This window comes from Callorhinus ursinus, unplaced genomic scaffold (genome assembly GCF_003265705.2).
Source record: "Callorhinus ursinus isolate GAN/ISIS: 27379988/994484 unplaced genomic scaffold, GSC_fseal_2.0 scaffold20, whole genome shotgun sequence".
Taxonomy (NCBI): Eukaryota; Metazoa; Chordata; class Mammalia; order Carnivora; family Otariidae; genus Callorhinus; species Callorhinus ursinus.
This window is the reverse complement of record NW_027397082.1, coordinates 31,003,791-31,029,125: the sequence shown is the minus strand read 5'-3', so window position 1 is coordinate 31,029,125 and position 25,335 is coordinate 31,003,791. Positions and strand designations below refer to the sequence as shown.

At 38.5% G+C, this 25,335-nt stretch overlaps 1 protein-coding gene across 4 annotated transcripts in view; it reads left to right on the top strand.

Moving 5' to 3' along the window:
* Positions 1–25,335, top strand: part of MARCHF8 (membrane associated ring-CH-type finger 8) — a 163,494-nt gene that overhangs the window by 50,863 nt on the left and 87,296 nt on the right. For 3 of the 4 annotated variants that reach the window (XM_025881011.2, XM_025881008.2, XM_025881009.2), the window contains one exon: positions 17,260–17,439. In XM_025881011.2, the coding sequence (XP_025736796.1) occupies positions 17,338–17,439 (102 nt within the window). In that variant the 5' untranslated portion in view covers positions 17,260–17,337. Of the gene's footprint in view, positions 1–15,480; positions 15,647–17,259; positions 17,440–25,335 lie in introns of those variants that run through there. The other variant, XM_025881010.2, reaches the window with a different exon arrangement.

The following is a 25,335-nucleotide window of genomic DNA, read 5'->3' as shown; positions in this document are numbered from 1 at the left end:
TAAGTGAAACCATATGATAATTGACTTTCTCTGCTTGACTTATTTCACGTAGCATAATCTCCTTCAGTCCCATCCATGTTGATGTAAAAGTAGCGTATTCATCCTTTTTGATGGCTGAGTAATATTCCATTGTACATATGGACCACATCTTCTTTATCCATTCATCTGCTGAAGGGCATGTCGGCTCTTTCCACAGTTTGGCTGTTGTGGACATTGCTGCTGTGAACATTGGGGTGCATATGGCCCTTCTTTTCACTACATCTGTGTTTTGGGGGTAAATACCCAGGAGTGCAATTGCTGGGTCATAGGGTAGCTCTATTTTTAAATTTTTGAGGCACCTCCACACTGTTTTCCAAAGTGGCTGTACCCACTTGCATTCCCACCAACAGTGTAAGAGGGTTCCCCTTTCTCCACAGTCTCTCCAACATTTGTTGTTTCTTTCCCTGTCCATTTTTGCCATTCTGACTGCTGTAAGGCATCTCAGTGTGGTTTTGATTTGAATTTCCCTGGTGGCTAATGATGATGAACATTTTTTTATGTGTCTGTTAGCCATTTGTATGTCTTCTTCAGAGTAGTGTCTTTTCATATCTTCTGCCCACTTTTTGACTTATTTGTTTTTTGGGTGTTGAGTTTGAGAAGTTCTTTATAGATCTTGGATACCAGCCCTTTATCTGTAGTGTCATTTGCAAATATCTTCTCCCATTCTGTGGGTTGCCTCTTTGTTTTGTTGCCTGTTTCCTTTGCTGTGCAGAAGCTTTTTATCTTGAGGAAGTCCCAAAAGTTCATTTTTGCTGTTGTTTCACTAGCTTTTGAAAATGTATCTTGAAAGAAGTTGCTGTGGCCGATGTCACAGAGGTTACTGCCTATGTTCTCCTCTAGGATTTTGATGGAATCCTGTCTCACAGTGAGGTCTTTAATCCACTTTGAGTTTATCTTTGTGAAGGGTGTTAGAGAATGGTCGAGTTTCATTCTTCCGCATGTGGCTGTCCAATTTTCCCAGCACCATTTATTGAAGAGACTGTCTTTTTTCCATAGCATGTTTTTTCCTGCTTTGTCAAAGATTATTTGACCATAGAATTGAGGGTCCATATCTGGGCTCTCTATTCTGTTCCATTGGTCTATATGTCTCTTTTTGTGCCAGTACCATGCTGTCTTGGTGATCACAGCTTTGTAATATAGCTTGAAATCGGGCACCGTGATGCCCCCAGCTTTGTTTTTCTTTTTCAACATTTCCGTGGCGATTCAGGGTCTTTTCTGATTCCATACAAATTTTAGGGTTGTTTGTTCCAGCACTTTGAAAAATGTCATTGGAATTTTGATCGGGATGGCGTTGAAGGTATAGATTGCCCTGGGTAGCATAGACATTTTAACAGTGTTTATTCTTCCGATCCATGAGCATGGAATATTTTTCCATCTTTTTGTGTCTTGTTCAGTTTCTTTCATGAGTGTTCTGTAGTTCCTAGAGTACAGATCCTTTACTTCTTTGGTTAGGTTTATTCCGAGGTATCTTATAGTTTTTGGTGCTACTGTAAATGGAATCGTTTCTCTAATTTCTCTTTCTACAGTTGCGTTGTTAGTGTATAAGAAGCAACTGATTTCTGTGCATTGATTTTGTATCCTGCCACATTACTGAATTGCTGTATGAGTTCTCGTAATTTGGGGGTGGTGTCTTTTGGGTTTTCCACATAAAGTATCATGTTGTCTGCAAAAAGAGAGAGTTTGACTTCTTTGCCAGTTTGAATACCTTTGATTTCTTTTTGTTGTCTGATTGCTGTTGCTAGGACTTCTAGTACTCTGTTGAACAATAGTGGCGAGAGTGGGCATCCTGGATGTGTTCCTGATCTTAAGGGAAAGGCTCTCAGCTTTTCCCCATTGAGGATGATATTCGCTGTGGGTTTTTCATAGATGGATTTTATGAACTTGAGGAATGTTCCCTCTATTCCTATACTCTGAAGAGTTTTAATCAGGAAACGATGTTGTATTTTGTCAAATGCTTTTTCTGCATCAATTGAGAGGACCATATGGTTCTTTTCCCTCCTCTTATTAATGTGTTCTGTCACACTGATTGATTTGCAAATGTTGAATCACCCTTGCATCCTGGGGATAAATCCCACTTGGTCGTGGTGGATGATCCTTTTAATGTATTGTTGGATCCAGTTAGCTAGGATTTTGTTGAGGATTTCGGAATCCATATTCATCAGGGATATTGGTCTGAAATTCTCTGTTTTGATGGGATCTTTGCCTGGTTTGGGGATTCAAGTAATGCTGGCCTCATAGAATGAGTTTGGAAGTTTTCCTTCTGTTTCTATTTTTTGAAACAGCTTCAGTAGAATAGGTACTATTTCTTCTTTGAATGTTTGGTAGAATTCTCCAGGGAATCCATCAGGCCCTGGACTCTTGTTTTTTGGGAGGTTTTTGATCACTGCTTCAATCTTGTTACTGGTTATTGGCCTATTCAGGTTGTCAATTTCTTCCTGTTTCAGTCTTGGCAGCTTATAGGTTTCCAAGAAGGCCTCTATTTCCTCCAGATTGCTCAGTTTATTGGCATATAGTTGCTGATAATAGTTTCTAATAATTGTTTCTATTTCCTTGGTGTTAGTCGTGATCTCTCCCCTTTCATTCATAATTTTATTAATTTGGGTCCTTTCTCTTTTCTTTTGGATAAGTCTGGCCAGTGGTTTATCGATCTTATTAATTCTTTCAAAGAACCAACTTCTAGTTTTGTTGATCTGATCTACTGTGTTTCTGGTTTCTAGTTCATTGATTTCTGCTCTAATTTTAATTATTTCTCTTCTAATGCGTGGCTTAGGCATCGTTTGTTGTTTTTTCTCTAGTTCTTTAAGGTGTAGAGTTAGTTGGTGAATTCGGGATTTTTCTATTTTTTTGAGTGAGGCTTTGATGGGTATGTATTTCCCCCTTAATACTGCCTTTGCAGTATCCCATAGGTTTTGGACCGATGTGTTTTCATTCTCATTGATTTCCATGAATTGTTTAAGTTCTTTTTTGATTTCCTGGTTGACCCAAACATTCTTGAGGAGAGAGGTCTTTAGCTTCCAAGTGTTTGAATTTCTGCCAAATTTTTTCTTGTGATTGAGTTCCAGTTTTAAAGCATTGTGGTCTGAGAATATGCAGGGAATAATCTCAGTCTTTTGGTATCGGTTGAGACCTGATTTGTGACCCAGTATGTGGTCTATTCTGGAGAAAGTTCCATGTGCGCTCGAGAAGAATGAGTATTCTGTTGTTTTAGGGTGGAATGTTCTGTAAATATCTATGAGGTCCATTTGGTCCAGTGTGTCATTCAAAGCTCTTGTTTCCTTGTTGATTTTCTGCTTAGATGATCTGTCCATTGCTGAGAGTGGAGTATTGAGGTCTCCTACAATTAACGTATTGTTATCAATATGACTCTTTATTTTGTTTAACAGTTGCCTTATGTAGATGGCTGCTCCCATGTTGGGGGCATAGATATTTACAATTGTTAGATCTTCTTGTTGGATAGACCCTTTAAGAATGCTATAGTGTCCTTCTGTGTCTCTAATTACAGACTTTACTTTAAAATCTAATTTGTCTGATATAAGAATTAGTACCCCAGCTTTCTTTTGAGGTCCACTGGCATGGAAGATGGATCTCCATCCCTTCACTTTCAGTCTGGATGTATCTTTAGGTTCAAAATGAGTCCCTTGTAGACAGCATATGGATGGGTCCTGTCTTTTTATCCAGTCTGCAACCCTGTGCTGTTTTATGGGAGCATTTAGGCCATTCACGTTGAGAGTGATTTTTGAAAGATGAATTTATTGTCATCATGTTGCCTGTGAAGACTTGTTTTTATAGATTGTCCCTGTAAATTTCTGTTGTCTATCACTCTTGTTGTTGTCTTTCTCCTTTTATAGAACCCCCCTTAATATTTCTTGCAGGGCCGGCTTAGTGGTCACATATTCTTTCAGTTTCTGCCTGTCTTGGAACTGTGCATCTCTCCATCCATTCTAAATGACAGCCTTGCCGGATAAAGTATTCTTGGCTGCATGTTCTTCTCGTTTAGTACCCTGAATATGTCTTGCCAGGCCTTTCTGGCTTGCCAGGTCTCTGTGGATAGGTCTGATGTTATTCTGATGTTCCTCCCTGTGTACATAAGGAATCTCTTCCCCCTAACTGCCCTTAAGATGATTTCCTTGGTTCTAAGATTTGCAAGTTTTACTATTACATGCCGGGGTGTTTGCCTGTTTTCCTTGATCTTGGGAGGGGTCCTCTCTGCCTCTAGGACGCGAATGTTTGTTTCATTCCCCAGATTAGGGAAGTTCTCAGCTACAATTTGCTCAAATACATCTTCTAGTTCTCTCTCTCTCTCCACTCCCTCCGGGATTCCAGTTATTCTGACATTGGAACGCTTCATGGTGTCACTTATTTCTCTGATTCTATTTTCATGAATTCTGAGTTGTTTTTCCCTGGCCTCCTCTTTTGCCTTTTTATCTATTATATTTTCTTCCAGGTCGCTTATTTGTTCTTCTTCCTCACTTACCCTAGCTGTTAGATTATCTAGATTGGATTGGATCTCATTGATAGCATTTTTAAGTTCTGCCAATTCAGCTTTCATTTCTGCCCTTAGAGACTCTATGTTGCCATTAATTGATTTCTCCATTCTAGCCATTGTCTTCACAGTTGCTAGCCTGAATTCCGTCTCCGACATCTTGGTTATATCTGCATCCATTTGTAAATCTGCAGCATAAGTCATAATTTCTGAGTCTTTTCTATTTTGTGGGTTCCTCTCCTAGTCATTCTGTTCATGGGTGTTTGAGGGAATGTATAGAGTCCAAATTATTGACCAGAACCCAAGCAAGAAGCACCTGTTTTCTTGGGACCTTAGGGCTGCTGCCCTCTTGTGCTCCCAGCCTGTCTTCTGGGGGAGGGGCCTGCCAAGCTGTTACTCAGGCAACCCTGTTTGGGCGGAGTTGCCCTGCCCCCCTGTGGCGGGGGATGGGCTCAGTGGGAATCAGTTTTGGGGGCTTTTATTCTCTGGCGGCTTTCCACTTCTCTTCCGAGAGTCAGAGCAGAAGAGACCGTTTCCAACCCTCTGCCTCAGAGCAGAGAGACTGCAGTCTGTTCTTCAGTGAGCTCTCCAGGCCACAGTGTCTCCGTTTCTGTCTGTGCTGCTATAAACTGCAGCGTCCTGGGTTGTGTGCCCCTCCGCAGCATCCCCAGTCCTGCATTCAGGTTGGGGCATATCTCTGCCCTTTGTGCTTCTAAAACCACCAGCCGCTCCCAGTTCGCACATGACTCCGCCGTTCCCGAGTTTCTGCCCTGGGGGATGCTCTAAAGTCCTTTCCCCACTACTGGTCTGCGAATCCGTGCCCTGTCCCTACCGTGCGAGGCTGTCACTCACCGGTGGTGTAGGATCCCCACAGCCAGGCACCCTCCCGCTGCTGTTTATCCTCCGACATATGCCTGTGGAATCAGGGCTCCCCTCTTCGTACCTTAAAACCAACTGCCTGCAATATTCTGTTTGTAGAGCTCCAGATCTTCTTACATCTCAGGCTCGTTTCATGGGTGCTCAGAGTGGTCCGGTAGATATCCAGCTCAATTCTGGGGACCAGTTGAAATAGGGTCCCCTACTCCTCCGCCATCTTTCCTTCTCTTATTTTCTTTTTAAAATTCAGTTCATTGTACTAGGTGCATACTGGGCTGTTTCAGTCTGGGGACTTGCATCTTTCAGTTTGGGATAACTTCTTGTATCATTTCTCTCATTATTTCCTTCCCTCTGTTTTCTCTGTTCCTTCTTTCTGGAACTCCGTTTGGGTCAGATGTTGGAACTTCTAAACTGATCTGCATATATCCTTATATCCTCAGATCCTTCTGTCTTCTCCCTCTTATTTTCTCTTGCATACTTTTGTACTTTTTTGGGCAAGCTCTATGACTTAATTTTCTAACCCTTCTGTTGAATTTCTAATTTTGCTTATAATTTTTAATTTTCAAGAGTACTTTTTTCTTTTTTATATTATCATATTTTAGCTCTATGGATGGTATAGCGTCTGTACATCTCGGAGGATATTGACTGACTTATTTAAAAGAGTTTTAAAAACTTTAGAAAATCATCTTTATGTCCCCTAGTTGTTGTTGTTTTGTATGTATTATTTTGGTTACTTTCATTTAGAGCTCTTCTTCCAAGTTTGATCAGTAAATAAGAAAGGCCAAGAACATTTTCTGTAAAGTGGGGGAACAGAGGTTGGATTGCATTAAATTGAATTGTGAAAGGCAAGAAAGTGAAGAACATTGTGTACAGGTCAGAAAGTTTTGTCATAGAGGGAAAGAGGATAGGAGAATTGGAAGCGTTTTTATTTTTGTTTTTAAAATGGGAGATCCACAAAGTACTTTAAAATTATGTATTGATGTGAAATTTAATAAATCTTTAGTAGCATCTAGTATTTCCTTGGAAAACTTACTTTGTTGATGTGAAGGAAACTTTGAAAGGAGAGGATCAAAGTATGAGGTAGGAGGATGGCTGATAAGTGAGGCCACTGAATAGCCAGATGAAGAGGAGGGCAGAGAGCCCAGGTACATTCCCAGAGCAGGGGTCTCCTTTTCCTTTAAATCACATAATATAATTTACATAACTCATGAAAGCATTGGGGACAGTAGGCAAGTTTATGTGATTGGTGGCAGGAAATTGAGGAACTTTTATAGTAAATGCAGTTTGAACAGTAAAAGTGCCTAATCTCATGGTCAGACCCTGGGCACGTGGGCTTTCTTCACAAATAGACATCTCTTGTTAAGAGAGAACAATTGATTCTCTTGGTGGAAAGAGGGCATCCACTATTTTGGAACAAGATATAACCATGATTAAAAGGAAAACACATTTATTGAATCCATGTTTATTCTTTTCTGTGTTCTGTGAAAGATGATGGTTCCTGCCACAGATACGTTTCTGCCACAGTAACAGGGATAAACATATACTGAAAAAAAAAAAAAAAGCAATGTAAGCAACAGATGGCTTTCTAAGTGTTGCACAGATACTCAGATTTATTAACAGTGGATGAGTAGTAACCTCCCCTGTCTGCCATATTATAATACTAGACTCCTGTTTGCTACATGTTCATGTTCTGAGTCTCCATTTCTGCTGGTGTGTAATAGCCATTCCATTTTGTGAGAAATAGACAAACTAGAAATAGTGTGACATGAAAATATTAATGAAGTCTTACTATGTGTAGGATATGAAATAATGCAGTCTCCAAAATCAGTAACTCTAAAGTTATGCACCTAGTACAATGAAAGTCAGACATAATAAAACACTGTGAAGAAAGGTAAACTGTTACCACAATGCACAATGCTGTTTTTATTTTTATTTATTTATTTTTTAAAGATTTATTTATTTGTCAGAGAGAGAGAGAGAACAAGCAGGGGGAATAGCAGGCAGAGAAGAAGCAGGCTCCCTGCTGAGCAAGGAGCCCAATATGGGACTCGATCACAGGACCCTGGGATCATGACCTGAGCCAAAGGCAGATGCCTGACCGACTGAGCCACCCAGGCATCCCAACACAATGTTGTTTTTAACAGGAGAGAACTGTGCAAAAATATTAAAGGAAATGCTGAAAAAATTGAGAAGGAGCATAAAACAAGCACCATGTGTCCTGAAAAGGCATCTTTCTACTTTATTCATATACAAATTAACATATTTGTAATTATAATGTGTGTATAATTTATATCATCTGCAAGAGAAACCCATGTTTCTCTTCTAATGCCCATGTAACATTCCTTTGATTGTACAGCACTACAATTTAATTAGCTTTTCCCCAGTTTGGGGAAATTAAGGGAACTGTGTGTTTTTCTTTGCGGTAAATAATGTTATGGTGAAAATCTTGGGGCACAAGCCAAAAATGTAGATTTGTGTGTATTTTCTCAGGCTAAGCTTCCCAAAGGTAAGCTCTTCCACAGTTTCTCAGCCCTGTTGCTCAACATTTTTCCTAATAGGCATTCTGAGTTTATGATACTACTGGAGGATCATAAGAACATAGGCTCAGCACTTACTGGTCAGTGGTAGGTTTCGTCATATTTTTTGTAGAATTTTGTGAAGAGAAAAAATGGTTCTTTGAGCTCTTGCTTTTCCCTGATTATTAAAATGTTAAGTGAGGACCTGTGCTGTGTCCTCTTTTATGAAGCAGCTGTTCCTAAGCCCATTTTATCTGTGGGGATTTTAATGTTTTTGAAAAGCTATTTGTATTAACTTCTTATATATAAAAGATACTGATTTTCTGTCCTGTATTCTACAAATGTTTTCCAGTCTTTTTTTTTTTTTTGCCTGTTTATTTTTGTTTTTAATTACAGGGTCATATCTATAAATCCCTTCCTTTTGTAACTTTTTTTCCATTAATTTGAGGCTTAGGTAGTCAGTCTCCCTTTAATTCCTTAATATATTCATCCTTAATGCATTTTATGTTTTATGTGGATTTTTTAAACATTTAACTTTTATATCCATCAGAATTTATTTCAGTGAATGAAGTGTGAGTCTTAATTGATATTCTTTTCCCTTTCAAATTCTTACCCAGTTATCCCAACATCAGTTAAGAAGTAATTTGTCCCTTTTCTATAATTTTGGGCTGCTATTTTACTCTTCTGTATAATTCAGTTTCTGGACTGTCTTTTCAGTCTTTTGTATCTTGTTTTAATAATAATTATTGCTTTCTTATGTCTATATTTCAAGAAGATTCCTCTCTTTATTGCTTCTTTCTCAACATTTTTATTTGATCCTCTCATTAATTCTTATGCATAATTTTAGAATCATTTTGTAAAATAGAAAAATCTTGCTTAGACCTTGAAATTACATTATATATATGCTTTATTTGGGAAGAATACAAATTGTTATTATGATAAACTATTATTATAGTTTTCAAATATACTCTGAAATCACTGAATGCTTTTCATTAAAAGTTCTTAAGTAGCTTTTATGTCATTCATCTCTATTTCATGATTTTTGTTATGTTGGTATAAAGGAATGTTGGTGACATTATATATTTTTTTTCTGAATTAATACTTGTTTTTATTAAATTAAATACATCTGGTAGAACCCCTTTGACTAGCTTGTTAGTAATGAAGTCTGTTAAGTTTCCATGTGAAGAACACACTGGGATATGTCACTCTGTATTGTCAGATGCAATATTGTCCCTCCAGAAAAATGCTGTTGGTTTTGTGTGATTCATTGACATTCAAAAGATGGTGTGACTGTTTTCTGTAGCTCCTGAGGAAGGTATAAAAGGATTGCCCCTGAGCTGAGAATGAGGAGAAGGGCATAGATAAAAGGCATGTGGTGACATTATATATTTATGTACTTTGTTCTTACACTAGAATTCATTACTGATTTTATACAAATGTTTGTTTTTATTTTTTTTAAATTTTTTAAAGAGCTTTTATTTTTTTTTTAAGATTTTTATTTGAGAGAGAGAGAATGAAAGAGAGAGAAAGAGAAAGAGCATGAGAGGGGGGAGGGTCAGAGGGAGAAGCTGACTCCCTGATGAGCAGGGACCCCAATGCAGGACTCCATCCTGGGACTCCAGGATCATGACCTGAGCCACCCCCAGGCGCCCAAATGTTTATGTCTTTAACTGATTTTAGTAGTTCTTAGAAAATTCCTTTGGACTTTAGCTCTCTTATTATACTATAAAGTTCTCTCTCTTTTTTTTTTTTTTTTAAGTAGGCTCCATGCTGTGCATGGAGCCCAACACGGGGCCTGAACTCATGACCCCGAGACCAAGATTTGAACTGAGATCAAGAGTTGGACACTTAACCGACTGAGCCACCCAGGCACCCCTATAAAGTGCTTTTTTTAAGTCTTATCACATAGCAGAAAAAATCTAAACTATGTATTAAATAATAGCAGTGGCAATGTGCTTATTTTGCTTCTTGGCTTAATTAGAATGCCTCTAGGAGTTTTGCTGTTTGAGTGTAAAGTTAAATTTTGGTTGAGATGGGTGTTTTTTAAAGTTAGCGATTCTTCATTGCTGTTTAAAAATTCTGTATTGATACTGGATTTTATCATTTGTTTATAGCCTCTAATGTCATAAACTACTGATTCTGCAGGTTTTCCTTGGAAAATGGATTCTGTTCCTGTGTGTTCAGGTGTCATGGGTGTATTGGTGATTCCCAGTGTGTACTGTGTACATATCTTGGGTTTCCCACAGGCATGTCAAGCTGTGTGCCCTTGGTGAACTTCCCTTTATCCCCCACTCCTCTGTGCCTCCTGGTCTTCTGAATGCACAGTGAGAAACCAGGGTATGGTTTAGTCCCCTCACTAGATTATGTCAGTCCTCCTTTTCAAATGGTCTCTCTTTTCCCGCTATCCACATTGACTGTGTTAAGTCCTGCTTTGTTCATTCAGTGCTGTGTATTACAGCTGGTCTCCTCTCTCATCTTACTGCTTTTGTGTGTGTGTGTGTGTGTGTGTGTGTGTGTCTGCTAGCCTCTGTACACAAGCTTCTCATTTTTTGTATGAAATGTGCTTCTGATAAAAACAGGCTTAACTTAAAGTTGTTTATTCTGAGTGCCATTCAGGATGTTACTATTCAACACCACACAATGGGTAGGAGCAGGCCGCTGTTGGAGCCTGGCACCCTGTAAGGAGGGGTGCAGGGAGGTATGCAGACCTGTGATGACTGTCCGTCAGGGAAGCTGTGACTGGCATCTTTGTCTTCTCCTGGCTGTCTCTTTGTTGTCTCTATTTGTCCCACGCATCATTGTTGGAATGGGTAGAATCTTTAATTTATCTTGACCATTTGGAAAGCACATAGAATAGCTCAGTTATTATGCCACGCTGATCGTCTTCAGGATCAGGCCTTCCTACTTCTCCCCTTGTAGGGATAGCATTGTCAGCCTTGTTTCCCCTCAGAGTCATGCCGCTAGAGATCCTAAATAAATGTCAGAAAGGATCTGAAGTTCTCAGTTGTGTAAATCTTGTATCAGAATGAGGTGTAGGAAGACAGAAAATAGTACTGGAAAGACAAAGCAAATGAACTGGCCCTTGTGAGGCAGTGAGGGGAATCATTGCAGATGCCTGAAAAAGCAGGCTGGAAAATATGCTGACGTTTGTGCACATGGACATAATCTTCTTTGGTCTTTATAATAACCCTGTGAATGCAATAGAGATTATTACCTTTCTGTTTTACAGATGAAGGAGACAGAGCCTTTGAAATTCCTGTTTGTCCAACATCACACTGTATTCAAGAGTCAAGGCTTGAACTTAGATTTCTGATTGCTGATTTTGCACTCTTCCTGTTATCTTTCTCAAAACCAAAAAAGCGATAGGATAACAGTGGCTATCTCCATATCATCGGGTAAATTACATAGGGATAGCACGAAGGAAAACGGTTTTATCTATGTTTTTTAAAAAATTCAATTAACATTAATGTATTATTAGTTTCAGGGGTAGAGGTCCACTGACCATCTGACCATTCATCAGTCTTATATAATACCCAGTGCTCATTACATCAGCTAGTTACCCCATTCCCCCAAACCCCACCCCTTCAGCAACCCTCAGTTTGTTTCCTATGATTAAGAGTCTCTTATGGTTCTCTGATTTTGGGTTTTTTTTTTTTCCTCTCTCTTCTCCTATGATCCTCTGTTTTGTTTCTTAAATTCCACATTAGTGAAATCATACGATAATTGTCTTTCTCTGATTGACTTATTTCACTTAGTGTAATACCCTCTGGTTCTATCTACTTCATTGCAAATGGCAAGATTTCATTTTTTTGATGGCTGAGTAGTATTCCATTGTACCACATCTTTATCCATTCATCTGTTGATGAACATCAGGCTCTTTCCATAGTTTGGCTATTGTGGACATTCCTGCTATAAACATTGGGGTGCAGGTGCCCCTTTGGATCACTACATTTGTATCTTTGGGGTTAATCCCTAGTAGTGCAATTGCTGGGTCATAGGTTAGCTCTATTTTCAACTTTTGGAGGAACCTCCATACTGTTTTCCAGAGTGGCTGCACCGGCTTGCATTCCCACCAACAGTGTAGGAGGGTATCCCTTTCTCCGCATCCCCGCCAACATCTGTCGTTTCCTGACTTAATTTTAGCCATTCTGACTGGTGTGAGGTGGCATCTCATTGTGGTTTTGATTTGTATTTCCCTGATGCCAAATGATGTGGAACATTTTTTCATGTGTCTGTTGGTCATTTGTATGTCTTCTTTGGAGATTGTCTGTTCATGTCTTCTTATTTCTTGATTGGATTATTTGTTCTTTGGGTGTTGAGTTTGATAAGTTCTTTATAGATTTTGGATACTAGCCCTTTATCTGATATGTCATTGGCAAATACCTTCTCCCATTCTGTCGGTTGTCTTTTGGTTTTGTTGACTGTTTCCTTTGCTGTGCAAAAGCCTTTTTCTTGACCAAGTCCCAATAGTTCATTTTTGCCTTGTTTCCCTTGCCGTTAGAGACATGTCTAGCTAGAAGTTGCTGCAGCCAAGGTCACAGAGGTTCTCTAGGATTTTAATGGATTCCTGTCTCACATTGAGGTCTTTCATCCATTTTGAGTCTATTTTTGTGTATGGTGTAAGGAAATGGTCTGGTTTCATTCTTCTGCATGTGGCTGTCCAATTTTCCCACCACCATTTGTTGAAGAGACTGTCTTTTTTCCATTGGATATTCTTTCCTGCTTTGTCAAAAATTAGTTGACCATGAGGGTCAGTTTTCTCTATCTTAATTCATAGTAATTATTTATATATTCTTTTTAAAAGCAGCTTTATTGAGATATAATTCATATTCGTTACAATCCACTCATTTAAAATATATAATTCTATGCCTTTTTTTTTTAAAGATTTTATTTATTTGACACAGAGAGAGAGATAGAGAGAGAGAGCACAAGCAGGGGGAGCGGCAGGCAGAGGAAGAGGGAGAAGCAGCCTCCCCGCTGAGCAAGGAGCCTGATGTGGGGCTCGATCCCAGGACCCTGGGATCATGACCTGAGCCGAAGGCAGCTGCTTAACCGACTGAGCCACCCAGGTGCCCCTAATTCTATGGCTTTTAGTATGCTTAAGAGTTATGCAACGTGACCATAATAAATTTTAGAACATATTTATTACTCCAGAAAGAAACCCTTTTAGCCATCAGCCCCCATCCTCGATCCCTACCCTAGTCTTTGGGAACCAGTAATCTAATTTCTGTTTCTATGATTTGCTTGCTCTGGATATTTCATACAAATGTAATCATACAATATTTGGTCCTTTCACTTTGTGTAATGCTTTCAAGTTTCATCCATGTTGTAGCACATATCCAATGTGTAGCATATTCATATTTCATTCCTTTTTGTTGCTAAATAATATTCCATTATACAGACATGTTTTATTTATCCATTCATTAATTTATGGACATTTGTGTTATTTCCACATTTTAAGGAAGATCCAGACTGTTTTCCAAAGTGGCTGCATATAGTTCCACCAGCACTGTCTGAGGGTTTCAGATTCTCCACATCCTTGCCAACACTTATCTGTCTTTATTTTTTTATTATGTTAATCACCATACATTACATCATTAGTTTTTGATGTAGTGTTCCATGATTCATTGTTTGCATATAACACCCAGTGCTCCATGCTGTATGTGACCTCTTCAATACCCATCACCAGGCTAACCCATCTCCCCACCCACCCTCCCCTCTAGAACCCTCAGTTTGTTTCTCAGAGTCCATAGTCTCTCATGGTTCGTCTTCCCCTCCAATTTCCTCCCCTTCATTTTCCCCTTCCTGCTATCTTCTTCTTCTTCTTCTTTTTTTTTTTTTTTAACACATAATGTATTATTTGTTTCGGAGGTTACAGGTCTGTGATTCAACAGTCTTACACCATTAACAGCGCTCACCACAGCACATACCCTCCCCCCATTGACTTACCTGTCTTTAAATATAGCCATAATTGAAGTGTATCTCATGGTTTTGACTTGCATTCTCCTGTTGGCTAATGATGTTGAACAACCCATTTTTCCTTTTTTAAAAGTTTTTAATTCCATTTAGTTAACAATGTTATATTAGTTTCAGGTATATAATATAGTAATTCAACACAGTAATTCACCCTGTGCTCATCTCCACAAGTGCGCTCCTTAATCCCTGTCACCTATTTGACCCATTCTCCCACCTCCCTCTCCTCTGGTAATCTGTATAATTAAGAATCTCTTGAACAATGCATTTTTCATCAGGTTATTTGTCTATTTATTGTTGAGTTGTGACAGCCCCTTATATATATTCAACATACAAGTCCCTTATTGTATGTTTTTCAAAATGATTTTTTTGTGTTCTGTGGTTGTCTTTTCACTTTCTTGATGATGTCTGTTGAAGCACAAACGTTTTTATTTTGGTGATGTTTAGTTTGTTTATTTTTTTATTTGTGTGATATAGGAATCTAAATTGATTCTTTTGCATGTTGAAAAGACTGTTCTTTCCCCAGTGAATAGTCTTGGAACCCTTGTTGAAAAACCAATTGACCATAGATACATGGGCTTATTTTTGACTCTAAATTCTGTTCTGTTAATCTGTGTATCTATTCGTATTCCAGTTTCATATGTCTTGATTACTATTCCTTTGTAGTAAGTTTTGAAATTGGGAAGTGTGAGTTCTCCAACTTTGTTCTTTTTCAAGATTGTTTTGAGTATCATGGATCCCTCTAATTTCCATATGAATGCTAGGATCAGCTTGTCTACTTTCTGCCTAGAAGTCAGCTGAATTTTTGATAGGGATTGCTTCATGTGTATATCAGTTTTGGAAGAATTGCCACCTTCACAACAGTAAGTCTTCTGATCCATTGACATGGCATATCTGTTTCCATATTACCCCCCTCTTTTTGGTGTTGTTTTTTTTTTTTAAGATTTTATTTTTTTAACTAGTCTCTACATGCACCATGGGGCTCAAACTCATGACCGCAAGATCAAGAGTTGCATACTCCACCGACTGAGCCAGCCAGGTGCCCCCATTTCCATACTCTTAATACAGGCAGTTTGTCTACTTCCTCTAGATATGGATGTTCAGTTGTGCTGTATTTTTAGCAGTAGTGGAATTGAAGTCCTCATGCCTGGATTGTCAGGCATAGTGCAGAGGTTTAACTATTGCTCTTCATTACAGATGAATTGATATAAAACAGATATTTGGAAATCATGCAAAGAAAATAGTATGACTAATACCTGCTTTATGCTTTTCACACGAACCTTCACATAAAAAGTGGCATGGTCTGTTTTGCAGTTTGGTTTTTAAGATGATCATTTTTATCCTAAATATGGCATAGGAGAGGAATTGCTTCAGGCCGACTTTCAGGTCTGTTACCTGGAGATAGGGGTTCATATCAGAAGAGTAGCTTAAATGGCTGTAAGGAGGGCGGTCCTTCAAAATTCTATAAAATATTTAAAACCCTATCTCACATTTGTGTTTCTCTGTCATAAATAGTCCTCTTCAGGCTTGTCATGGTCATGTACCAATGATGTAATAATGATGATTATACTAGAAGCACCAAAGGCAGCTATTGGTATGATGTGTAGTAGGGGCTCTGGACATGGTTAGGTTGAATAAGTATTCCAAGAACCCACATGGAATTTGCCATCTGGGGCAGAGAACTTTGATGCATGAGTGATGAAAAAACTGCTCCCCAGTGACTATTGTGATCTCCCAGACAGTATACGACAACGAAGTAGTAAGTGCCTCTTGTCTTGTGTAATGTGAACATAAATATTCAGACCGTTTGTTGGGCACAGTGCTCCATCTTGTGTCAGCATCATCAAAGGCTTAAGATAGAGAAGATTATGTAATGTATAGTATGTAGACACTAACATTTTATTATTGATTGTAGTATCTAGACATTAATATCACCTGTATTTTCCTGTTTTATTGGTTATCAATGATCATCCACCTTTTATAACACTAAACTTTTAAAAACAATATTCTTTTCGTTCATTTTCTCGTAGTGTTGATCCCTTCTAGTTTCTTATTCCTTCTTGTTTGTTGATCAGAGAATCTGATGAAAGAAATTAATTCTATGAGTTCTGTTGCTCATTGGTTTGGTTAGTAATACTGCCAGAGGTGGGGCCAGCCACACAAACACCTATTTCAGTCCAGAGCAGAGTTTGGGGAGAGGTGGAATAGTTGGCTGCTCTTCAGATGTGACCTTAGGGTTGGGCAGAATAAATGGCTACTCATCAAACATTACCTCAGAGTTGTTAGGCCTTGTTGTTTACACTCCGTGCCTATTGTCCCACCCTCCAATACATGGTTAGTAAGTGAAAATCCCCAAATTAGAGATTCATTCTTTGGTTTAATGCTTCCATCCTTTGTTAAAATTCAAATAGCATGAAACATTGCTACATTAAACCTTATGGATAATTTGGGTATATAATTGGTTTTGTGTACAGAGTTTGATAAATTTCAGTGGGGACAGAGTGGGGGGATAGAAAACACACAATCCAGTTACCAGGGACTCGAGGAATGTAGGACAAAACCAGAAAAAAAGACAGGTGGGCCTAGAATCACTTATTTAGAAACTATTATTTTACCTAAGGGCAGCCTTCTTAGGATCCCAGGAATATCCAGGATGACCCTCATCTTCCCCAGAAAGTTCCGTAGAACAGGGTTAGCACTACAGGGTTTGGGCCAAATCTAGCCTGCCACCTGTTTTTGTAAGTAAAGTTTTATTGGAACATAACCATTCTCATTCATTTTCACACTTACTGTGGCTGCTTTCACACTACAACAGCAGATTTGAGTAATTTGGAAAAAAAATATGGCCCACAATGCCTAAAATATTTCTCTGGCCCTTTATAGGAAAAGTTTGCCAACAACTGGTCTAGAGAGTCTAGACTTTCAGAAGGTTAAGCAGAGATCATAGATATTTTAAATTTATTTTAGACTTTTTAACCTTTAATCCTACCATTATGTGAATTCAAGGGCAGTGGTTTTAAGGAAAGATCACTACTTCTATCAGAATGAGTGCTTTTTCAAGAAAAAAATTTAACTTCAGAAATATTCTTAAAATAAAGGATGGCACTGCTGTTTAAAACCTAATGGCCAATGGAAAATTAATATCTGATTATACGTGTACCTGATCCATAGCCTCTTTTAGGTGTTCCCGTCTTATTACATGAGAAAAATGTTAAAATTTCCCCCATAAAACGTTTATCTTCTGTTGTTTTTGAATACCGAGTATTTATGTCAGACATTGTAACTGCTTCGAATATAAATATAAAATGCTAATGTCACTGTTGGAAATTTGAAGTGTTTTAGGTCAGTTATGTCTTGTCGTCTCCCTCTCAGCTTTAGGTCCATGGCCCAAAATGACTCTACCACTGGAGACTCTCTTCAGTAAAGAAGACAACCAGACAGGAGGCTGGGATGAGCATGCCACTGCATCAGATCTCTGCCATTCCAACCCAGGATGCCACCTCTGCTAGAGTCTACAGAAGTAAGACCAAAGAAAAGGAGAGGGAAGAGCAGGTATTAGGAGAATACTTTTTTTTAGTTTCATTATTTTTGTTGTTTTCATTATATATGGTCTAGAATGGTAAGCTCTGATGATCAAGGTTTTTTCCAGTAATATACTAAAATGCATATGGTGTAAATAGTTGGGCTTAGAAGTTTTCTCTGTAGATTTCTAGGTTTTCAGATTTTGGTATCAACTTATTCTGCTATGGTAATCCATGACTTACTTCATCTTCATTGCCTAAAGTGGTATGATTATTTTTGGTACATCTCTGAGAAAAAGTTCTTTGAATTCTCAGAACATGATACAAAGGATAAATTAATTTGAACCAAGATTTTATAAATACCTCATACATACTAGTCCCTGTTTACTGCAAGGGTATCATAGTTAACAGCACAGAGCCTATCTCTGCCCTCATATGGCTCTTGATCTGGCCTGACAATTAAAATGTGTTAGAGTCTAATAACAAGGTCAGTGATGAAGGAATGCAGGACCACTGAATTCCAGCCCAAGGGGTCAGGAATGGCTTCCTGGAGAAAATGACATTTACATAGAGACCCTGAAGGGTGACCTGGAGTTAGCTAAAGAAAGGTAGAGTATCCCAATTGGGAGAAATATTATATGCTGAAAGCCCAAAGGCTAAAGCAACTCCAAAGTGAGTTTGGAGAGATTAAAATAGAATAACTGGAACATAAAGGGTAGTGGCAAGATGGGAGGTTGGAAAAGTTACAGGAGTTACCATAAGGAATTTGGGTTTATCTTTGCAGAAGAGTGAATGATCAAATTTGTGTCGTTAAAACTTTTCACTTGGAGTGCAGTTTGGAGAGTGAATTGAATGAGTGTTAGAGAGACTAGTTAGGGGATTATTTAATAGCCTACTTAGGCCAAATTTGGCAAACTTTATTCGTAAAGAGACAGGTAATAAATGTTTTAGACTTGGTGGGCTAGTCACATCTCCTCAGTTCTGCCACTGTAGCATGAAAATAGCCGAAGGCAATATATAAATGAATGGTTATGCCAATAAAACTTTACTTGCAAAAACAGGTGACAGGCCAGATTTGGCCTGTAGGCTGTAGTTTGCCAATTCCTGGCAAGGAAAAGGTGTTGGTGATTTTGTCTAGGATAATGTAGTGGGGATAGAGAGATAATTAGTTTATTAATTCACTGAGCTTGATAATTGCATGGGGGTGAGATAGGGAGGAATCAAGGATGACTCCTATTTTCTCCTTGCCTTTACCATGTGCTGTGTAGACATGTGCTCATTAGTTCTCACAGCCTTCCTATTTTGTAGTAAATCTTTACCGAAGACTCTAAAGAATCCCTGTTAAATCAAAAAGTAATGTCTTGTTTGAAGTTGAGTCATCATAGTTGATGGAACACCACTCTTTGCCTTATTACATAAATAATGAAAAAAACCCCCGAATCTGTCACATCATAGCTCTTGAAGTACATGGACTATAGAAAATGCAAAGGTACCGTATAACTTAAAAGAGGTCTCTATATTCTTAGTTTGTGTTTTCCTTTTTTCAGTTGTTTGTGTCGTCAGTCTGCACCCTTTCTGTTTTGCTGAGCTCTTAGGAGGAGTGTGGTCAGCATTAGTTGAAAGGCTGACCAGGGGTGGTGCTGGTGTAGATGTGTTTTGGATATATCATTTTCAGTATTTCAGTTTTTCCTCAATTTGCTGGAGATGGGAGAATGCCCTATCTTTCCCATATTCTTTCAGTTTTCATTTAATAGTCTTCATTTAAGATTCATTTAAATTAATGGTCTTTTCTTGTAACCCTTTAGTCCAAATGGATTTTTTTTTTTAAGATTTTATTTATTTATTTGACAGAGAGCACACAAGCAGGGGGAACAGCAGAGGGAGAGGGAGAAGCAGGCTTCCCGCTGAACAGGGAGCCCGATGTGGGGCTCCATCCCAGGACCCCGGGATCATGACCTGAGCCAAAGGCAGCCGCCTAACCGACTGAGCCACCCAGGCGCCCCCTAGTCCAAATGGATTTTTTTTTAATATTTTATTTATTTATTTGACAGAGAGAGAGATAGTGAGAGCAGGAACACAAGCAGGGGGAGTGGGAGAAGGAGAAGCAGGCTTCCCGCTGAGCAGGGAGCCCGATGCGGGGCTCGATCCCAGGACTCTGGGACCATGACCCGAGCCGAAGGCAGACACCTAACGACTGAGCCACCCAGGCAAATGGATTTTTAAATACTGCTACATAGAACATTTTTTAGTCTAGGGTGCTTGCCTATACCAAATAGAGGTTGCTCGGTGCAGTGTCAAATTTTGACGCCAGATGGCAGGAATTTCTTGATATGGAAGCTATACTTGTTTGGAATAAAGGAAGAAATCCAACATTTTAGGCCAGGAAGAGAGAGATTCTTTTGGATATAAAACCCTATTGCAGGTTTGTTGTAGTGGATATTCAGTAAATACTTACTGAATTGATCTATTCATTGGGGATTTTAAGGTTTAAATAAGTAGCATTAATGACTGTATTCACAGAATTGGGATTTTAATCGTATTGGGAAAAGGCACCATTCTGTCCCACTTTAGCGTGGGGAATAGTTTGGATGCCTGATGGCAGTCTGACAGTTCTGGGAATCAAGGTGCAAGGTGAGGCTGCAGGTGGGGGAGTTGCAGCCGGGACAGGAGCTTGCAGGGCCCCATAACCATTCAGCAGCAGCTGGCGCGGTGCTGAAAATGACTTCTGTGGCTGTCTCGGTTCTGAAATGTGGCATCAGAATTGATTTGGAAGGCACATTTTTGTCCATTGGCGTCTCTTTGCCTTTATCCAGTTTCCCTGGCACAGTGAGTTCAAAACAGGATTCTTTGGTATGATTTCTGATCTCCTGTGTTTGGCAGAGGAGGCAGGAGGGAAAGAGAAGCAGGCAGATAGAGGCACTCCTTCCTTCCTGCTCATCCACCCACTGTTCTCAGAACTGCAAAGGTTGAGCTTTATCTCAGTCTCTGGGATAGCGTGAGATGGTTCATTCCATCAGTAATGATTTTATTCTTTCTGAATCTTGTGAGAAGAGCGGGGTTTGCCCAGAATCAAATAATCTAACCCTTAACGTCGACAATTTTACCTGTGTTTATCAGATGTGTGATTCTGTAGCATCCACTGCAGGAGCCCATATCTCTACAGTTCTAAGAAGAGTTAATGACTTTTACAGAGTATAAGTCCATACAGTTGATGAATGAATGAATGAATTTAGTTTTAATGGTATGGGGACCACTGTGGAATTACGAGGAATGTTTTATAATAAAAGGATTTCTGCTGCTGTTGCGTATGAACTGGGTAGACGTTTCTTGAAGATTTTTTTTTTCTTAGTGTTTTGAAAGTATCGATCCATTGCTTTCCAGACTCTGGTCTGCATTTAGAAATCTGATATGGAGGTTGTTTGCATTTGGGAGACTATTTTTTTCTTATAGTTTAGAGAGTTATAATTTCTTATCCAGACTTAAACTGTCTTGTGGTTCGATAGGTCCTGTTAACTTTTTCAAGATTATTTTTTGTTATGTTTTATTTCATTTTTAAACAGCTTTATTAAAGTATAATTGACATATAATAATACATATTTAAAGTGTATAGTATCTTCTCAAGCAAGATTGTGAACATATCCATCACTCACAAAAGTTTCTTCATGCCCCTTCCTCAAGCAATTATTGATCTGCTTTCTTTCACTATAGATTTATTTGCATTTTATATAGATGGAAGTATATGTTATGTACTTCTGTAAATCTAGCTTTTTTCTCAAAGATTAATTCTTTTGAGATTCATCCAAGTTGTATGTATCAATAGTTATGTCCTTTTTTATTTATTTAAAAATTTAAAAATTAAATTTAATTAATATATAGTGTGTTATTAGTTTCAGAGGTAATTTAGTGATTCATCAGTTGCATGTAGCATCCAGTGCTCATTACATCACATGCCCTCCTTAATGCCCATCACCCAGTTACCCCATCCCTCACCCACCTCCCCTCTAGCAACCCTCAGTTTGTTTCCTATAGTTAGAGTCTCTTATGGTTTGTCTCCTTCTCTGTTTCATCTTATTTTTCCTTCCCTTATGTTCATCTGTTTTGTTTCTTAAATTCCACCTTTGAGTGAAATCATATGATACTTGTCTTTCTCCGACTGACTTATTTCACTTAGTATAATACCCTCTTCGTTCCATCCATGTCATTGCAAATGGCAAGATTTCATTCTTTTTGATGGTTAAGTAATATTCCTGTGTGTGTGTGTGTGTGTGTGTGTGTGTGTGTGTGTGTGTACTAAGTTGGTCCTTTTCTTGCTGAGTAGTATTCATTGTATGGATTTATCACAATTCCTTTATTCATTCTCCTGTTGATGGACATTTGGATTGTTTCCAGTTTTTGGTTGTTATGAATAAGGCTGCTCCTAACATTCATACACGCCCTTGTATGGACATATATTTCCTTTCCCTTGGGTAAATACCTAGTAGTAGAAACATATGTAGATGTATGTTTAACTTTTTAAGACAGTGCCAAACTGTTTTCCAAAATGATTGTACCATTTGACATTCCTACCAGCAGGAGGGGAGTTCCAGTTCTTCTACGTCTCTGCCAAAACTTGATATGGTCTGTCTTTTTAATTTTAGCATCTAATAGGTGTATACTAGCATCTCAATTTGGTTTTAATTTGCATTTCCCTCACGAGTATTGATATTGAGCATCTTTTCATGTGCTTATTTACCATCCTTGTCTTTTTTGTTGAGCCTCTTTAAATCTTTTGTACACTTAAAAAATTGGTGGCCTTTTTTCTTATTGTCAAATTTTGAGCATTCTGTATGTATTCTAGATACAAGTCCTTTATCAGATATATGCTTTACAAATGTTTTCTTCCAATGTCTGGATTGTCTGTTAATGTTCCTGCCAGTGTCTTTTGAAGACTAAAGTTTGGTTTTAACCTTTTAAATTTTGGTGAAGTCAAATTTATCCTTTTTGTCCTTGTATTTATTGTATTTTTGGTCTTCTATTAAGGAAGCTTTACTTTAACCCAAAGGCGCAAATAGTGTCTTGGAACTTTTATAGTTTTGGTTTTACACATATGTCTGTGATCTATTTTGAATTAATTTTTGTATATTGTGTGAAGTATATATCCAAACAACTTTTGTTTTGTATATCCAGTTGTTCTAGTAACGGTTGTTGAATAGATTGGACTGTCTTTTCTCCATCACATTACCTTAAATCAGTTGCCCAAATATGTGTGTGCTTATTTCTTGACTCTTTTCTGTATAATTGGTCTATTTACTATCTTTACACCAATAGCCCCTCGGCCTTTTGGCTAAGATCAAGTGTAATACCACACTGTCATAAACACTCCAGTTTAATAATAAGTCTTGAAAATCAAATAGTGTTCTTTTTCAAACGTGTTTTGCCTGTTTTAGTTTTTTTGCACTTCCATATGAATTTAAGAATGAGATTGTCAGTTTCTACACAAAAGTTTGCTGGGATTTTTATTGGGATTATTGAATTTGTAGTTCAATTTGAGGGAGAACTGACATTTAACAATACTGAGTCTTGACCCATGAATAAGGTATGTCTCCTCTTTAAGTTTTTTCTAATTTCTGTCAGCAATGTTTTGTAGATTTCATTGTATAGATCAGTCTTAAACACCTTTTGTCAGATTTATCCCTATTTACTTTGTATTTTTGTTGCCATTGTAAATGATACTATTTTTTTCTCTTTAAATTTTTTATTGTTATGTTAATCACCATACATTACATCATTAGTTTTTTTAAATTTTTTATTGTTATGTTAATCACCATATATTACATCATTAGTTTTTGGTGCAGTGTTCCATGATTCATTGTTTGTTCATAACACCCAGTGCTCCATGCAGAACGTGCCCTCCTCAATACCCATCACCAGGATAACCCATCCCCCCAACCCCCTCCCCTCTAGAAACCTCAGTTTGTTTTTCAGAGTCCATCATCTCCCATGGTTTGTCTCCCCCTCTGACATACTCCCCTTTTCTTTCTCTCCTGTTATCTTCTTCTTTTTCTTTTTTCTTAAAATATGTTGCGTTATTTGTTTCAGAAGTACAGATCTGTGATTCAACAGTCTTGCACAATTCACAGCGCTCACCGTAGCACATACCCTCCCCAATGTCTATCACCCAGCCATCCCATCCCTCCCACCCCCAACCACTCCAGTAACACTCAGTTTGTTTCCTGAGATTAAGAATTCCTCATATCAGTGAGGTCATGTGATACATGTCTTTCTCTGATTGACTTATTTCACTCAGCATAACACCCTCCAGTTCCATCCACGTCGTTGCAAATGGCAAGATCTCATTCCTTTTGATGGCTGCATAATATTCCATTGTGTATATATACCACATCTTCTTTATCCATTCATCTGTCGATGGGCATCTTGGCTCTTTCCACAGTTTGGCTATTGTGGACATTGCTGCTATAAACATTGGGGTACACGTACCCCTTCGGGTCCCTACATTTGTATCTTTGGGGTAAATACCCAGTAGTGCAATTGCTGGATCGAACGGTAGCTCTAATTTCAACTGTTTGAGGAACCTCCATACTGTTTTCCAGAGTGGTTGCACCAGCTTGCATTCCCACCAACAGTGTAGAAGGGTTCCCCTTTCTCCACATCCCCGCCAACATCTGTCGTTCCCTGACTTGTTAATTTTAGCCATTCTGACGGGTGTGAGGTGGTATCTCATTGAGGTTTTGATTTGGATTTCCCTGACGCCGAGCGATGTTGAGCACTTTTTCATGTGTCTGTTGGCCATTTGGATGTCTTCTTTGGAGAAATGTCTGTTCATGTCTTCTGCCCATTTCTTGATTGGATTATTTGTTCTTTGGGTGTTGAGTTTGATAAGTTCTTTATAGATTTTGGATACTAGCCCTTTATCTGATATGTCATTTGCAAATATTTTCTCCCATTCTGTCGGTTGTCTTTTGGTTTTGTGGACTATTTCTTTTGCTGTGCAAAAGCTTTTTATCTTGATGAAATCCCAATAGTTCATTTTTGCTCGGGCTTCCCGTGCCTTTGGCGATGTTTCTAGGAAGAAGTTGCTGCGGCTAAGGTCGAAAAGGTTGCTACCTGTGTTCTCCTTTAGGATTTTGATGGACTCCTGTCTCACGTTTAGGTCTTTCAACCATTTGGAGTCTATTTTTGTGTGTGGTGTAAGGAAATGGTCCAGTTTCATTCTTCTGCATGTGGCTGTCCAATTTTCCCAACACCATTTATTGAAGAGACTGTCTTTTTGCCTTTGGACATTCTTTCCTGCTTTGTCAAAAATAAGTTGACCATAGAGTTGAGGGTCCATTTCTGGGCTCTCGATTCTGTTCCATTGATCTATGTGTCTGTTTTTGTGCCAGTACCAAACTGTCTTTATGATGACAGCTTTGTAATAGAGCTGGAAGTCCAGAATTGTGATGCCGCCAGCTTTGCTTTTCTTTTTCAGTATTCCTCTGGCTATTCTGGGTCTCTTCTGGTTCCATACAAATTTTAAGATTATTTGTTCCATTTCTTTGAAAAAAGTGGATGGTATTTTGATGGGGATTGCATTGAATGTGTAGATTGCTCTAGGTAGCATTGACATCTTCACAATGTTGATTCTCCCAATCCATGAGCATGGAACGTTTTTCCATTTCTTTGTGTCTTCTTCAATTTCTTTCATGAGTATTTTATAGTTTTCTGAGTACAGATCCTTTGCCTCTTTGGTTAGATTTATTCCTAGGTATCTAATGGTTTTGGGTGCAATTGTAAATGGGATAGACTCCTTGATTTGTCTCTCTTCTGTCTTGTTGTTGGTGTATAGGAATGCCACTGATTTCTGTGCATTGATTTTATATCCTGCTACTTTACTGAATTCCTGTATGAGTTCTAGCAGTTTTGGGGTGGAGTCTTTTGGGTTTTCCAC